A 16,493-nucleotide genomic window follows, 5' to 3' on the forward strand; every position below is an offset into this window, starting at 1 on the left:
TTTGCCCATAATTTCGATTTCTGAATACCAGCCCCGTTTGTGGAACAGTCCAGCAATGTTTCGCCAAAAAGAGGGGGATCAATGGCAGGTGGAATCTGTTGACAAAGACTATTTATTTTCTATCATGTGGTGATGAAGAAAAAGGATGCCGTTTGGATTGTTTTATTTGATCCTCCTAGTATACACTAGTAGTTAGTGGAAGTCTTTGAGTAATCATATAATCCTGTTTATGGTGTATGATTTAGTAGAGTTAAGGATTACTAGGTTGCAAAAGAACCAAGCTGTTTCAAAACAGCTCAGGGTAGTCTTTACTAATAGGCTATTGAGTTAGTCAAATGAAAGATTAAAGCATGATTCATAAATGATAGGCTTGTTCATAGACGAAGCTTAAAACATGATTTGTAAATAATGTTAGAACTATTACCTAGAAATTGCTATTTTGTTATTATAGAACTGGGTTATAAAAGAATAACCTACTAAAATAAATTTAGAAGATTGAAAAAATTTTGCCTAGATCGAAGCGTAATGCACACTGCTCTAAGAATGTGATTTGCCTCGTATATGCGGGTCTGCAGATATCTCATCTTCCAGGTGCAACAATCCAGCTCAGCCTGATCCTCCTCTAACAAGCATAATTGCTAGGAGACTTTATCCGATTGATTCTTTCAAATGCCTAGAAAAAAATAGAAGAATCAAAAAAAAAAGAAAAGAAGTATTTTCTGTCTCAATCACTCTTAGGAAGCAAAGGAAACAGAGAAAATAAAGTGGAGAGTGGATTGAGTAATTTAAGATGCTGGACGTAAAGCCTACCTATAAACTCTGTCAGATGACTAAGAAGACATGATGGTTTTCAAAGATACGTAATATTTCGTAAACATTGCATCTTATTGGAAACCAAAGTTTTCTTTCAAAGAGTCGCAATTCTTCTAAAAAAAATGTAGGGAAAAAAATTAAATCATTTAAACCAACTAAAATTTAGAAGATACGAAAAAATTTAAATCTTTTTAAAATTAAAATCTCAATAAATAAAACTAGGAATTAATATGCAGTAGGTTTGTTCAAGCATGTCCAATAAGTTAAAATGAGTTTTAATACCTTTCCATATGACAATTTCACAAGAATTGTGCATCCTAACTTGGCTAATATTCTGCCCCGGAAGTTGTGACGGAGACTAGGGTATTGTCAGTAGGAGCATGGTTTCAAAACACCGTCAACTGGTACTGTGAATGAGTCGGATTAACTCATGACCCAACTTGTTTAGGCATAGCCTGATCTAATTTTTCGGTTCCGTGACTGGGTTTAAAATATGATCCATATTTTGGGTCTAAAGAGAAGAGAGAGATCTACTGTTCAAAAGAAAAATCCCCGCTTCCAAAGGAAGATCCAACTATTTCTCGTACATTCCCCGTCTTCGATCATACACCCTTCTCGCCACCTCCTCTTCACCCATCTCTCTCTCTCTCTCTCTTTCCCTTCCTCTCTCAAACACACACGTAGAGATAAAGAGAAGAAAGAAAAAGAAGTTACTCCCAGAGCGCTGATAAGGCTCACAAAGATGGGGGAATTGACACCAGAGATGGAGAGGATGTTCAAGCGCTTTGACACCAACGGCGACGGGAAGATCTCATTGGCCGAGCTTGGGGAAGCCCTCCGCACCCTCGGCTCCACCTCCGCTGATGACGTCCATCGCATGATGGCGGAGATCGACGCCGATGGTGATGGCTACATCGACTTCAGCGAGTTCTCCGCCTTCTGCCGCGCCAACCCTGGCCTTATGAAGGACGTCGCTAAGGTGTTCTAGGCTCGTTCCATTCTTAATTTCTTCTCTCTTTCTTTTGTTTTTTCTTTCTTTCTTCTTCTTTTTTTTTTTTTCCTTTTGAGAGTTTTCTTATACCTTGTTTCCGTTGAGAAGTCTTTGTGGCCTTCCACGTTGCCATGCATATTTTATTGTGTAATGACGATTCATGGAGCTTATTAGCTTAATGTGCACCGTCATGAAAATTCGTGATAAAACATTCGAAAATGTGGTTTGCTTTACAGTATCTATCTCGACTAAGCGTGGATTTTGACTGATTTGAAATCGTTTCAACGGCAGAAAAGAGTAGGCTAGTTTAGAATTATAGGAAAAGGAGTAAAACCCTTCGTCCCCTCCCCACATAAGCAACAGATTTTATTTGATTTAATTCAATTGTTTTATTTTATTTTATTTTTGCTAAAAACGGTATTTTATATGGTTCTAACGTGAGTACATCCTGCCAAGTCAAATGAAAGTAAAAGATACAAACAAGGGGATATAACTGTTGTTGTCGTTCAGATGAACTTCTCGGAGTGCCAGGTTACAAATGAAGTGATTTGCCTCCCGAAACACATGTGCTGTCTGGAGGGAAGCAAACTCTCGGGCCAGTTTACGGGCTTGCGGATCAGTTGGTGGCCATCTTTATACCTATCCACTCTCTGAATCTAGTCAATCACCATAGAGAAATCTCCTTTGAAGCATACCTTATCGGTATCGAGTTCGTGCCTCGCATAAGAGATGTCTTTTCAGGCTGCCCGTAACTCCGCTCCAACAATAGTCAGACCTGGAGTGCGCCGACCTCCAGCTACAATCAGTCTGCCAAAACGGTCTTTAATTATAAAGCCCATACCTTCCAAAGCATCATCCACCGATATACCACCGTCAAACCAAGGGTGGGGGCCTACCATGCCCAATGTGATTTCGTCTCCGGAAGTTGTTCAAATCGTGCTTACCTATGACGCGTACTAGATCTAGGAATGGGCTGGATGATCAAGGAATCTGCGGTACATGTAATTATCCAGCACAAGATGCGACCGATCCCTCGGGAAGGATAAAAAAAGAAATGAGAGAAAGCTTAAAAATCTGTATTTTTGGAATAAATAAAAATATTAATGGCATCTGTTCGCGTGCACTACACCTGTCAAAATCCAGCGATCAATGTATAGAGGTCCAACGATCCAGTCCTCGGCCCAGCGTTTAAAAAGTCGCTGAGGTACGGGCCAAAAGGACGGGTGGGCTTCGGTCTATCATGATAGAAATGAGACAGAGCCATGGCGCTGGGCTTTGGGCCAGAGCTAGTGGATTTAAGTGGCCCAGTCCGAAACACGTTTAGTGGGCTGCAAGCCGATTCAAGGCCCAGCTGTTCCAGAGCGTAACAAGTAATTTGCTACAATGTTGTCACAGCATAGGAATTGTAGTCCTAATCAATATTCGTGATCGATAAATTAAAAGTAATTCTTTTGAGGAAACAAAGAAGATACTTCATCAGGATTCCACAGTCACATGTTTGCCGAAATAATAGTACTCGAAATAGAGTTGAATTTCTTTTAAAAAAATATTGCATTATGTGCTATTTAAATGGCCAAACAAGGAATTCAGATGATTAGTGGCAGATCTAAACTCATATATTATTTTTTTATTTTCCTTTTTTTAATGAAGAAAAGAATGTTCTTGTAAAATTCAAGTGGCTGTATGAGACCTATTGAAAATTGGTGGCATTGATGCACAGACATGGACTCATACACGGTGGTTTGTGACAATGAATGATAATGGTAATGAAGTGGAAAACACTTCCTCTTTTTCTTTTTTTTCTTTTTTTTTTCTTTTTTAATGAGGAGGGAGGCAAAGCTACCCGACCTTTATTAGAAAAATAGAGTTTACATAAAATATTTATAAAAAAATTTCAAGAAAGAAAAATATAAAGAAATAATAAAAAACTATTATAAAAGCTAGTGGTCTATAAGTAGACTTGTCAATAAGCTGAACAATCTTATAAGTAATTTGAAGGATTTCTGTGTCTTCAATGTGCAACTATATAAGCTCTGCATCCTGGTGTGAGTCAACCTTTTTCTAAAAAAAATAGATCAACATCTCTCAACGTGCGGCGCCAATGCTGCGAGGTTATTCCCAAGTTTGAGATGAGGGTCAAGTAGCTTCTCTAAACACAAATGCTTCTCGCTGAAGAAAGTTGATAAGATTTTCTACAATACACAATAGATAGAACTTGATTTCTTTAAGAAAATTTAAGCATTTCACTCCTTTCATATTTCCCAACAGACAGCAGCAATCAACTGGTGTGCAGCTTTTCTCATTAATTATTGGAAAACACTTCAAGATGCCCATTAAGTGTGGAAGAGAAGGCTTCTCAGGCTCACATATACTAGCTCGATGATTTGATATTGAATCACCTCGTGCATCATATCAATTTCTATGAGTTACACTAATTTTTTTACAAGATGTAGCCAGGAGAATTTCAACATCCCCTAGCAGCATTACTAAGTGCCTTTTTCAAACCAACGATCATGCTTCAACAAGATTAGAGATCCCAGCCAATGAGGAGCCATTGTTGAAGAGCAAGTCACCTAGTCCCAACGGACCAGCCCGGAATTGCACTATACAAATGTTTTAAGGAGATGGACCCACGGATAGCTTGCCGAATCCTCCGGCCAATGATGGTCTCAGCCAATTGGAGATGGAAAGCAAGCTCGGGTCCGTCATTTTGGGGACATCGGCGACTTTGGTGCTACCGAAAGCCGTGTCCCGGGCCAGGACAGCCTCCGACACCGGCAGAGATCAAAGCGGCTCGAAATCCATCGCACGTACATGTACGCTGTCCCTGTCCACGCCTCCACGCCGGACACCCATCACTGCTATTCCGGGTCCAACCAGGTGCTAAACGTGCGTGACATATTCTCTCGAATCCCGGATATCCAGAGTTTGCTCCCCGCAACGCTAAGGAATTGGTCCCCGGATGCCGAGTTAACTCGACCGGCTCCAAATTCTAAATTCCAAGTGTCGCCCGCCAAGGAGTCGATATCATGGGTCCCCAACAGCGACGAATGTTATCCTGGATAACGACAAAGGAGGAATGTGGATTCTGGCCTCGGGATCAGGGATGGATGATATCGCGGCATCTTTACTGCATCCGATCTGGGATATTCGGGTAATTCGTATCCTCTCCATGCCGACGGTGGAATGTGCTATCATGTCATCTGGGGGAGGTTTGCAGGGGATGGTTCGTCTTTGGCTTTCCCTCTCTCTTTCTTTCTTTCTTTCTTTTTCTTTTTTTTTTTTTTTTTGGAGGACCCAGGAGGGTGCCAAAGTCGCCGCACCAAAGTGGCCTCTTTTTTTTTTTTTTTTTTTTTTTTTTTTTTTTTTTTTTTTGTTTGGAGGGACCCAGGAGGGTGCCAAAGTCGCCGCACCAAAGTGGCCTTTCAGATGGGGAGGGAGTCGCGGAGGGGTTCATATGGAATTTAATTATCAATTTTGGGGATAAAATAAGTTGTGGTTAATAAATACATGCACCAAAAAACTTCAATTTGATGTGGCGAATGGACATATATAATGTATATAGCAAAATAATAAATAAATTTTTGCTGACGTCCGTTCATACTGTGCTTGGTTGTCACACCAAAAAAAGAAAGAAGGAAAGAAAAGTTCCACGAGGGAGAGAAGACTCGAATCATCTAAATCTATGCAGAATTTGAGTGCCTTAGGTGATGGATCTACAAACTTATTTATACTGCTAGGATAGGGACTCGTATTCTTATCCATAAAGTTTATCTCTAATTATTTCTATCCATCACAGAAACTACCAAATAAGATAAACTCTGTATAACCTCTTTCTTGATTTGATGTGTCGAATGGACATTCACGACCACAAAATGGTGTACCTATTCCACATGATGGCTTGGTGTTTTTTGTTCCCTCCTTTTTTTGACCCTTTTGTTGTTGTGCTCTTTAAAATGTTACAAACAAGAATCCGGTCGATTGATGATCAGATTGAGGAGATGGGTAGATACCAGCATCCGATCTTAATGAATTTATCATTAATTGGGAGCCTCATCCAGTTGAAAGTACTAAAATTTTATTTTTAAACTTTAAACTAGATTGCGACCTCCCTGGTATAAAAATGCTTTAGAAAAGTTCATTAGGTTCATTCTTTTTTGGTTGCCTTGGCAATTCATCGTTCAACCATTTCTATGTATGGTACCAATTTTCATGTAGCTTTGCTCTCCTTTGAAAATGACCTATTTGTATCCTACTCTTTTGGATGGGTTTGGGCATGCTTGCCGGGTCCTGGTCAGAGTTTTCGATTAGTGGCTCGTACTCTCTGAATGCTTGGAATTCTGGAAGGAATTCGAGACTCCGAGACGTGGCTTAGAGGTACAAACTTGGGGTCCTCTCGGAGCCGCAAGTATTAAGAAGCATGCATCGAGGCCAATTAGACGAGGACAGGGCATGGTTTTGCCGTTTTGCGAGCCAGCAGCCTCGGCTTGGGACCCTGAGAATAAGTTTGCCTCACCAAGCGGCCAAACAAAAGTAACCAGAGGTTCTATAGTGCGCCTTTTCCACTAGTCTCGAGGATTTTACGTAAACCCATCCATCCTCCTGAATGATGGTAAGGATGTTCCAAGGAGTTGTTGGTGAATTTTAAAGGAAGATTCCTATGGTATTTTGAAGTCCATTTTTGGGCTAGATAGTGTAGCCGTTAGTATATCAGGAGGGTGTGATGTTAAGGGAATTAGCTTTGTTTTTAACAAAGATTAGCTACTATATATAATACAGGCTGGTTGGGGGTGTATCTTTCACGTTGCATGAATCCACTGTTAGATGTTTCAAAATCTATGCAGATAGATAAATGAATGAGATTGAAGTGTTTGGAGACCTGTGTGGTATGATTGATTATTCTTTCGCATGAAAGATATAATCCGAACCCTAATGCCCCCTTGGGAATGATGGAAGCCAAGCACCATATAAGTTTACATCTTATTAAGATGTGACCTTCCAGGTCTTTGCCACATCACAAGAGAGCATATTCCTATCATTCCAGCGGGCTGTAACTTATTTATGCATGGCACGTAAATCCAATTGATTTGGAACTCTGCAGTTGATTAATTTGGCACACAATATACATGCCAAATGATGCTACAAATCACAAGAAGTTGGATTAGTTGGAAAGAGACTACTGATCTGATTCAGTGAATGTTCGGGGAAGATCACATCCTAATGTCTTGGTATCGTTTTCTTGTTTAATTTTCAATTATTTACTCTTAATTTGTCCTCCAACCAATGTACTTGCTGTCCTCATTTTTCTCAATAATTCACATTACCAACAAAGCTCCAAATGCCATGTCCACCGCGGGTAAAGCATCTTCTGCGTGAAGGTTAGAAACCCATTGTTTTCATATGATATCAAGCGACTTGATCGCATGGTTAAAATAAGACACCGGAAACCATTAGTTAATAGGACAATCAAAGAAAGATGGCCTAACAAAAAACACTTCCAATGACCAAGAAAGTTGCCCCACCGATTGATCGAACAGGTGTGAAAAACGAAGGATTCACCTTCATTCGAATCCACTGTTTGTTCACAATAATCTTTTCAAGATCAGATTATCGTGCATAAATGAATGAAAGAGTTTAAAATATTGCTTTAAGATTTTTTTGCAAGGCTCGACCAACAGTCGGTGTCATAAAAGAAGATCAATAGTTTTTTCGCATGAAACATTCGGCCGAACCCGAGTTAACCAATACAATTAGTTTTTGTTGGTCATTCAAATCGTATCAGTATTTGCCCATCAAGTTTTTGCTCAGCTGGTTGGCATTCCTGTGGCCTAGGATTCAAATTCGGTGCCATTCCCATCATATTTCCTCAAAATAATATCAAACTCAAAAGAATGTGTTGAGATACACCATTAAGAACGAATCACTAATGCAAATCTCAAGACTATAATGATATCTGCGATCAGAGAAAATTCGTTTTCTTACTGGCTAGTGGAGCCAAGAGGTTTCATCCATGGACACACAAAAACCTGATTAAACCCTCCAACTACCCACCAAGCTAGCGGCATTGCTTAAACGAAGAAGCTAAGCTGAAAGCACCGAGAGACGAAAGAAAAGGCCGCTGCTGCCCCATAGCTTCGCACTAAACAATCTCTTGCACGTGGATCCCCATGAATACACAAACACTTCGCCATCACAGCACAAAGCAACAGCCCAAGGTTGGAAAAGCTTTCTCACAACAGCCTGCACAGAGTAGAAGATGGGATGGGCGTACGTCAGAACTCAGAACTCAGGTGGAGGCTTCGCTTTATAAGTTAAATTTAAGGGCGAAGCAAGGGAAAGGCAAGAGATCGAGACACCTAAACAATGCACTATAAACAAGGAGCAGTTCTTGGAGTTCTTTTGGCGATAATACGAATGATGGCTTGTCTCGACCGGGGCGGGCAGGCTGTCCCTTAAAGCAGGAGAGCCTCGGCACCTGAACACGCCCGCAAGCCGATGCAAGGAAAAGAAGAGCCCACGCCCGGAGAACAACTTTGGGAGTGGAGACTTTAGTGGTACCATTAAACTATCTATGGCTCCTCACTGAGCTTCCAAAGCGGCTTTCCAGTTTTTGAACTTGGTGAACCAAGGGAGGGCGAGAGGTGAAATAACGGCCGTTATTTCAACAAAAGAAAGGTTCAGTTGTTTTTTTTTTTTTTTTTTTGTGTGTGTTTGTGTGTTGATACGAAAAAAAATATAGGTTTTCATCTCACCTTCGCTATAGTTGATGATCTTAATAATTTATTAATGAATGCCACATATCTTCTTTCCAAAAATATTTGAATCTCTGGAATATTCTGAAACAAATTACCATTATTTTTTTTTAAAGCTTTGTTCTCTAAAAAATAGAATTTAGTGAATAAGGACTTTAAAAATCATGTTTTTTTTCCATCATTTATCATGATTTTCTGTTGTTTGAGCTAAGCTTTGCCCGACTCTTCTCCTCAAAAAATATAAGAGAAGAAAATTTATCACAATAGTTAACGATAGCCGGTACAATAGCTAATATTTTTAATTTTTAATATTTTTTAAATATAAGTCTATAATCGAGGATTATTATTATTATTATTTGTTATTAGGGGTTATGATGAGGAAGGGGTCCGTTATTTGGGGACATACGAGTTATTTGGGACACTGGCGATGGAAAGAAATCGAGTCTTCTCACTCTCCAAGGTAGGTCTCGTGAATTCACCAGACAGTGGCTGGTGGATCAATGAACAGGGAAAGGTCGATGGTTGTACCTCAAAGTAAAGGAAAAAGAGACACTTCAAGCGTGTGATCCCCTAATAACGACAGCTAAAGCGTGGGATTCTCTGAGAACAGGGAGTGAGTGGGAGTGGGAAGGAGGTTGGAGAACAGGTGTATGGCAATTGATTTTAATTGTGGGCCGGGGCGTACGTCCATTATGATGTGGCTCCAAAGCTGCTCCCTTCTTGGCTAACTCGATCCATACATGCCATGGATTCTATTGTATTTCCATACACAGGAGTTTAGAATGATGGTATTTTTCTAGCACAAATAATCACGGCGGGTCAGAATGGCTGGCAAAATGATGAGCTTTTTTTTTTTTTGACGCAGAGGAGGGGCAGATGTAAGAAAAAGAAACTAAATAACTCCAAACCAAGTGTTCGATAATTAGGACAAAAAATGTTGATACTCGTAAGAAAAAGTAGTGAAGAAAAAGAACCTCATCTAGTCCAAATTATTGTCTAATTTAGGCCTCTTTTACTAACTAATATACTGAGGTTCTTAAATTTTTGGCATGATACCTGCAAGATTATCATTATAGGAGGTTCGTGCAATGATATGGAGGCAAGTGGTATCTTGGGCTCTATTAATATGAAAATTGACATATATTTTGGTTTAAATATAAAAAATAATTATATTTTAAGGAATTTTTAGAGCATCAGATCCCTAAATATGATATACTGATGATCTCAGCTAATTAGTGCTATTCCATATGGTATCTTGTCTTAAGCAAGGACCTAGAAGTTATAAAAGTTGCTAGCTAGAGCTGCTTAAGCACTGTCATGCTATTATGCATCATAAATCAATATCAACTTTCTAAATATGTAGCATTCAGGCCGTCAACTTTCTGTCTTTCATCCTGAACTGCACCCGACGCAAGTTGGAAGGAGGCAAAAGTGATTGGATTTGGATATGGTGTCGGTTCGCTCATGGATAGCACGTCGATACTGATATCTAGGTTCCACGAAACTCTTATGAACCTAATTACTAAATACGGAATGTTTAGAGAATAAAGAATCTATCTTTATTGAGGAAAGGACAGGTAATTAAGAGCATTAGGCATTAAAGATTACTTGAATCTACAAGATCTAGGATTTAGCATCTATAGAGGTGTTTACTGCTAAGTAAACAAATTAGACACGCTAAATAAGATTTAATGAAATGTTGATTACTAGTAAATAGTGAAATCCAAGAACATGTCTCTTAACGTTTCTAAGTGGTTTCTCCTATTTATTTGATGATTGTGTTTTTGGGTTTTAGCGATCCATCATATGCAATGACCACATTGCACCGATGTAAATTCCTGTAATCAGCCATTTTGACAGTGTGGTAACCAAGTGAGTGAATAGTTTCTAATTAAGTGTCCCAAATCAACTATATTATAATCTTGTTAATTTGTTTAATACAAGTTTGGGTGGTTATTTTTTCTTGAACTTGTTTTTCCTGCTCTTTTTATTTGGTCTTTGTACCATGATTCCGAGCATGCGGATTAGGATGTCTAACTACACTTTGAGAGCAGCGGTCTACTTATCACAATACAATGAGTTTCTCATCCTGATAATATATATATATATATATATATATATATATATATATATATATATATATATATATATATATATATATATATATATATATATATATATATATATATATATAATCACCATTATACTATTGGGTTAAGATTTGAGGATGAGTATAGTGGTTTGGTGATTGCGACCAGACATAGTTGTTACTTGATTTTCTTGTTCCTTTCTTTATAAAGATTGACCTACTCCTCACCATTTATAATTTTATGATTTACGCTAACTAGATTAAGAATAATTTAGAAACATCATATCTTACTATATATCATGTGTCAGGGTGAAATGTTGTTTCTGTTATGATATTGAAAATTATAGGAGGCTATCATATGATTGCAAGTCACATTAAAGAAAAAACTATATCTCCATGTTAATGGCTATAAATGCTATTAGACAATATACATCATAGTGATAGAAGTTATATGTACAAGATATTATAAAAATTAATGTATTATAGTTTTGAAGAAAAAGAGTAATCAGATGAGCAATTCTATAAATGCATGCATGCGCAAGTTGGCAAATTTAAACACTGGTTTAAATGTTATTCAAGTTTCAGCAAAGGACTCACATAATACAATAATTATTCTATGTGACTCATAGTATATATGTGTCCACATGGACCTTTATATTTAGCAGATGCGGTATCGTTTAAACGTTGTTGCACTAACAGATAAGCGTAACAACCATATATATATATATATATATATATATGACGTTATATGTAACGCAAGGGAAATGCCTAATAACTATTAGGTAGGATGTTATATTATACTATAGTATTTGAAAGCATGGGGCTCACTTAACTCCCTCGTGCGTGCTCTCCAATCACTCTCCTCAATTAGCATGATCATTAGCGTTGCGGCACCGAATGGATCCGATAGCACCCTTAGTGCGCTAGTTGGTGCCTTGTCAGCCAAACTTGTAAGGAGTTATACGCAAGTTTCTGCTTCATACGTTACAAAATATCTACTACGTACTACACTTCTCTTAGTATATAGTAGAACTATTACACAGACATACGTATATACGTGCATAGACTAGGGACTCAGAGTGCTAGTTATAATGCGTGAGAGAAGAGAGAAGAATGTGGGAGACAACCAGAAACAAACAGTTGACGTAGCGTCTTTTTAGAGGGTGACAGTGGGCGCAACTCCCACACTAACATCTCCTAGGCCCCACGCCTTCCTTTGGCTCCCTTTTATTCCCCATCTCTCGCCCATATTTAGACCCCCACCCATCACTCCTCACTTCTCTGCGTTCTTCCTTCCACCCATCCTCAGTCTACTTTTCTCGCCATCTGTGCCTCCGGTCACTTGAGGTGGTGGTGGTGGTGGAGAAATGGCGGACGATGCGGGGAAGAGTGTATGCGGCGTGCCGGAGAGGGTGCAGCTGCATGTGGCCATGCTGGCCCTGCAGTTTGGGTACGCCGGCTTTCATGTCGTCTCCCGGGCGGCCCTTAATATGGGGATCAGCAAGGTGGTGTTCCCTGTCTATAGAAACATCATCGCTTTGATCCTCCTCGTGCCTTTTGCCTACTTCCTCGAGAAGTAAGATATCTTGCAAGCATGCTCCTTTTTTTTTATTGTGATGTAGTAATTGTTTTCTTAGTTGCCCAGATTTTGAAGAGCTGTCCTCATTTCAATGAGAGTATGTAACCACTGATATTCATGTTACCTTCTCGACTTGGACATTATATTTTATTACGTACAGCAGACTAAGAATTGATCGGCAACAATTTTTAAAGGGTTGGCGCCGTTCCATGAGTCATCGATCTGGAGGAACCAGACAAAGCGGCCATATCAATTCATAAAGATGGCATACATATAGATGATTTAGACTTGCCTCTTAAAGTTGAGATTCTGAGCTCTTGTTCTGGTGTTTGTCTGTAACAGGAAAGACAGGCCAGCCATGACACTCTCCTTCCTCGTTCAATTCTTCCTCCTCGCCTTGTGTGGGTAAGATCATAGATTACTATTACATGTATACCGCTCTTTATTTTTGTTAATAACTTATTTACGTATGTGCGTGTGTTTTTCTCCATGCAAGTATAACTGCAAACCAGGGTTTCTACCTACTAGGCCTCGACAACACCTCTCCTACGTTCGCCTCCGCCATCCAAAACTCCGTCCCGGCCATCACCTTCCTCATGGCCGCCCTCGTCAGGCAAGCTCGTACCACCTCTCCCTTAATCAACTCATAGCTCTCCTCGTCGCGTGCAACGCTTTTGAGCCACTTCTCCAACAGGATAGAGACGGTCCGCATCCACCGAAGGGACGGGATTGCAAAGGTGGCGGGCACGTTGGCCTGCGTCGCGGGCGCATCGGTCATAACGCTATACAAGGGCCCGACCATCTTCTCGCCGTCTCATGCCCTGAACCAGCCTATCCCTCGCTCCGCACCGACGATGCTGTGGCTGGGTGACGCCGAGGGGAAGAACTGGACGCTGGGTTGCGTATATCTCATCGGACACTGTCTGTCGTGGTCGGGGTGGCTGGTTCTCCAGGCGCCGGTGCTGAAGAAGTACCCGGCGAGGCTGTCGGTGACCTCGTACACATGCTTCTTCGGCGTGATCCAGTTCCTGGTCATCGCAGCCTTCATCGAGAGGGATGCCGAGGCCTGGATCTTCCACACCGGCACCGAGCTCTTCACCATCCTCTACGCGGTATAATTTCTTTCTTTCTTTCTTTCCTTCCTTCCTTCTTTCCATGGTCTGATGGTCCTCCTCTTCGGTTAAGTTGGGGTTGGGGAAAAGAGGAAGGGGGTGCATTGATGCATTTGGGTGGAACTTGAAGCATGGTATGCTATTAGCCTCACCAATGTTAATTTCCTTACCCCTTCAAGAGTACAAGCCTTCATATATTAAATTTATGAAGTAGTGCTGAGAAAACTGGAAAAGGATAAATATTAGAAACTGATAAAACAAATACAATTAATTAGCAAGTGTTAACTCCAAGTACTTGTGAAAAAGAACATGCATGGAACTTGAGGAATGCCCGAAGTGTAGACAACTGTAGAAGAAAACCTTTGGACTCTAAGCTAACTTTGCTGTTTCCTTGTTTTATTTTTACTTTATTGATTCTTGGGGTGAGCACGGTTATCTCCCCTTAGATGCACCTGACATTTACTAAATAGTGGAGATTAATTGGCCAGTCAAACATTCCATATTGTAGGTGGCCACCAAGTACACTTCCATGCGATTGGAAAAGTGAAATGGGAAATTAAGCTTTAGAAGAGGTTCCTATATTCTATCGTTCTTCTTTAGAAGCTTTTGTAGAGTCGGTTAAAGCTAGCTTTGCTCATAGCTTTTCCTTTTTAGAGGTTAAATATACGATAGGGTGCACAAAGTTCTACATGGTGGTAGGCATAATATAACACATAAGCTTTCTTTTTCAATCCTCCTGCCCCCTTAAATCTTGTTTGTATCCATTTACAATTGATTAGGCTAGCTCCATTGGAGAGAGAACTTCCTTTCCTTCAGTCATGCCTATATTCTTCCAGTAGATAAAAGAGACTGTCTTCCCTCCTATTGGAAAGGAAGAGAGAGATAAAGCACACAATAGTTGGAGATAATCCCTGCTTTCAGGGAGCATAAGCCAGCACTCAAACATCATTGTGCATCTCCCACACCATGTTAGGACCACATGGTTACAACCTAACAAATCTTTCAAGCTATGAAGCTGAAGTTGCTATTGGTGGAATCATTATGGGCAACTTTGTGATTCTCAAAATCTAATGATATTGCCGAATAAAGCATGCCTATTATCATGACAAAGGGGCCCCAATTTACAGATGGAATTGATGTATAATTAACGTAAACATCTATCCTAACATCATGCATGAGTTCCAATGCAGGGATTCATTGCTTCAGGTGTTGCGTTTGCCGTTCAAATATGGTGCATCGACAGGGGTGGTCCGGTCTTCGTTGCCGTCTACCAACCGGTCCAGACACTTGTGGTTGCTATCATGGCTTCGATTGCTTTGGGCGAACAATTCTACCTTGGAGGGTACTAATTAATATATCCTTACTAAGGCATAATGCGAGTTACAAATGAAGTTATAACACTTAGAAATTCTCTTATTCAATCCATGATCACGATGCAGGATCATTGGTGCAATATTGATCATAGCTGGACTATATCTGGTCTTGTGGGGGAAAAGTGAAGAGAGAGCATTTGCTGCAAAGGAGGCCACAGTCATGGTTTCTTCCACTGGTGAAAATGATGGACTCAGACCAACAATTCCCTTCAAGGCTTCTTCCCTTGCTCAGCCCCTATTGCCATCAGAAAATGTGTGAGAGAAAGCCCCTGGAACAACTATGGACTAATTTTTATGTTATGCTGTCAAAAAGGGAAGAACAGTGTGTGCTCGATTTATAACAAAGGGTTAGATATGTTCTCTCAAATTGAATAGGCTATATTACTTAGGTTGATGGAGAATGATCGGTGAGTAAAGCTGCTTGTGTTACTACTTCTGTTGAAAAAATCTATGAGGTTTGGCTTGTTTGCTATCGTTCTTTCCTTTAATTGGTTGTAAGTTGCAAACCTGCAGAAGAGAATCAAATCATCTATTTTGTCTCTTAGCCTAGTAAACTTTGGTAGAATATGAGTTGCTTTCAACGAATGATGGCGGTTAACTATTCACGTCCATCTAATCAACTGCTTTCCTACTATAAAAAAAAAAGATGGTGATGCCTCAAGGGAAGAGTTTCTGACAGCCACAAGGAAGCACGAGACCTTCAATTATGGCATCAAAGTGGAGGTCCCTGAAGGCCTCAAAGTTCCCTACAGTCTCTATCATGATCCACTAACTTAAATAAGTTATATTCGTGTCACTTCTCTTTCTCCAAGCCTGCCATACTTGAATTCTTTACCTTCCATTACCTCGGAAATCAATAGCGGCCTTCTGCCCTTGTGCTCAAAAGCACGGTGTGCAATCTTTTCTTCTTTCCTCAATGGTATCTAAATCATCTCTAGCACTTTCAAGAAGGAAAGGAGTCGATAGATCATGGAAGGGAAGTGGTGCCTTTATTGCTAATATATATATATATATCCTCCGAATCTTCGCATGCTGTCGCAATCTTATAGCCGGCCCTTCAATTAATCAGACCATTCCATATGAGATCTTGACCAGTGGAGCTATGGACCTAGTAAGTTTCAGCCACTTCTTATAAAGGTTAGATTACGTTACATTCTCGGGCCCCAAAATTAGGCTCTGAATCTTTTCATATTTTAATGTTCTATCTGAAGTGAGTTAGGCAAGAAAATGAACAGCGGGGAAGAGTAGTTGCTAGCGTCAATATTATCTTCTTAGTGGACCCCATGAAGAGATAAGGAGAGGAAGAGAAAGGAGGATGAAGTCTCAGAAACCAAATATAAAGGACAGACCAATGCGCCGGTGAAAGGTACAAGGCGACAGGCCCAAGCATCCAAGCCATAAGGGCAGTTGCCCATTCGGGTCCGCAGCCCATGGGCCAAGGCACGCCTGACCCACAAATGAAAGGTCACCTGTCAGTCGGTCACCCTCATCAAGGTTCACAAGCGTCGCACGGGCCTCTTACGAACTGGGCTGCAGCCCAGCGCTTCCACACCTTCACTTTGGAGAAGGTTCCTGATTGGAACTTTATATTGATGGCAAACCCTATCATTCTTCTTGCGCTTCCTAGAGACCTTGGCATGGGGGTTTAGGTTTAAAGAGAGGAGGACTCGTGTTGCCTATCTAACTCACTACTATTGGCTGGATAGAAATGCCCGAGACTTTGAGGGTGGCGGCGGCCAGAGCTCTACTACATGCGATGGAGATCATCGTTACCATTGAGGCAT

The 16,493-nt window shown here is 40.4% G+C and overlaps 2 protein-coding genes across 2 annotated transcripts; both read left to right on the plus strand.

Moving 5' to 3' along the window:
* The first annotated feature begins 44 nt into the window (after positions 1 to 44).
* Positions 45 to 2,042, plus strand: LOC103698792 (uncharacterized). Its single transcript, XM_008780842.6, has one exon. It carries the CDS (start codon positions 1,307 to 1,309, stop codon positions 1,799 to 1,801), a length of 495 nt encoding a protein of 164 aa, XP_008779064.3. The 5' UTR covers positions 45 to 1,306; the 3' UTR covers positions 1,802 to 2,042.
* Positions 2,043 to 11,899: 9,857 nt separating this feature from the next.
* On the plus strand, positions 11,900 to 15,253 carry LOC103698799 (protein WALLS ARE THIN 1-like). The gene is made up of 6 exons (XM_008780847.5): positions 11,900 to 12,221; positions 12,567 to 12,629; positions 12,721 to 12,837; positions 12,919 to 13,336; positions 14,527 to 14,678; positions 14,776 to 15,253. Exons 1-6 carry the CDS (start codon positions 12,013 to 12,015, stop codon positions 14,966 to 14,968), a joined length of 1,152 nt encoding a protein of 383 aa, XP_008779069.3. The 5' UTR covers positions 11,900 to 12,012; the 3' UTR covers positions 14,969 to 15,253.
* The last annotated feature ends 1,240 nt before the right edge of the window (positions 15,254 to 16,493 follow it).

Source organism: Phoenix dactylifera, chromosome 10 (assembly GCF_051530095.1).
Source record: "Phoenix dactylifera cultivar Ajwa chromosome 10, Ajwa_hap1_PhDact_Kaust_v1.1, whole genome shotgun sequence".
NCBI lineage: Eukaryota > Viridiplantae > Streptophyta > Magnoliopsida > Arecales > Arecaceae > Phoenix > Phoenix dactylifera.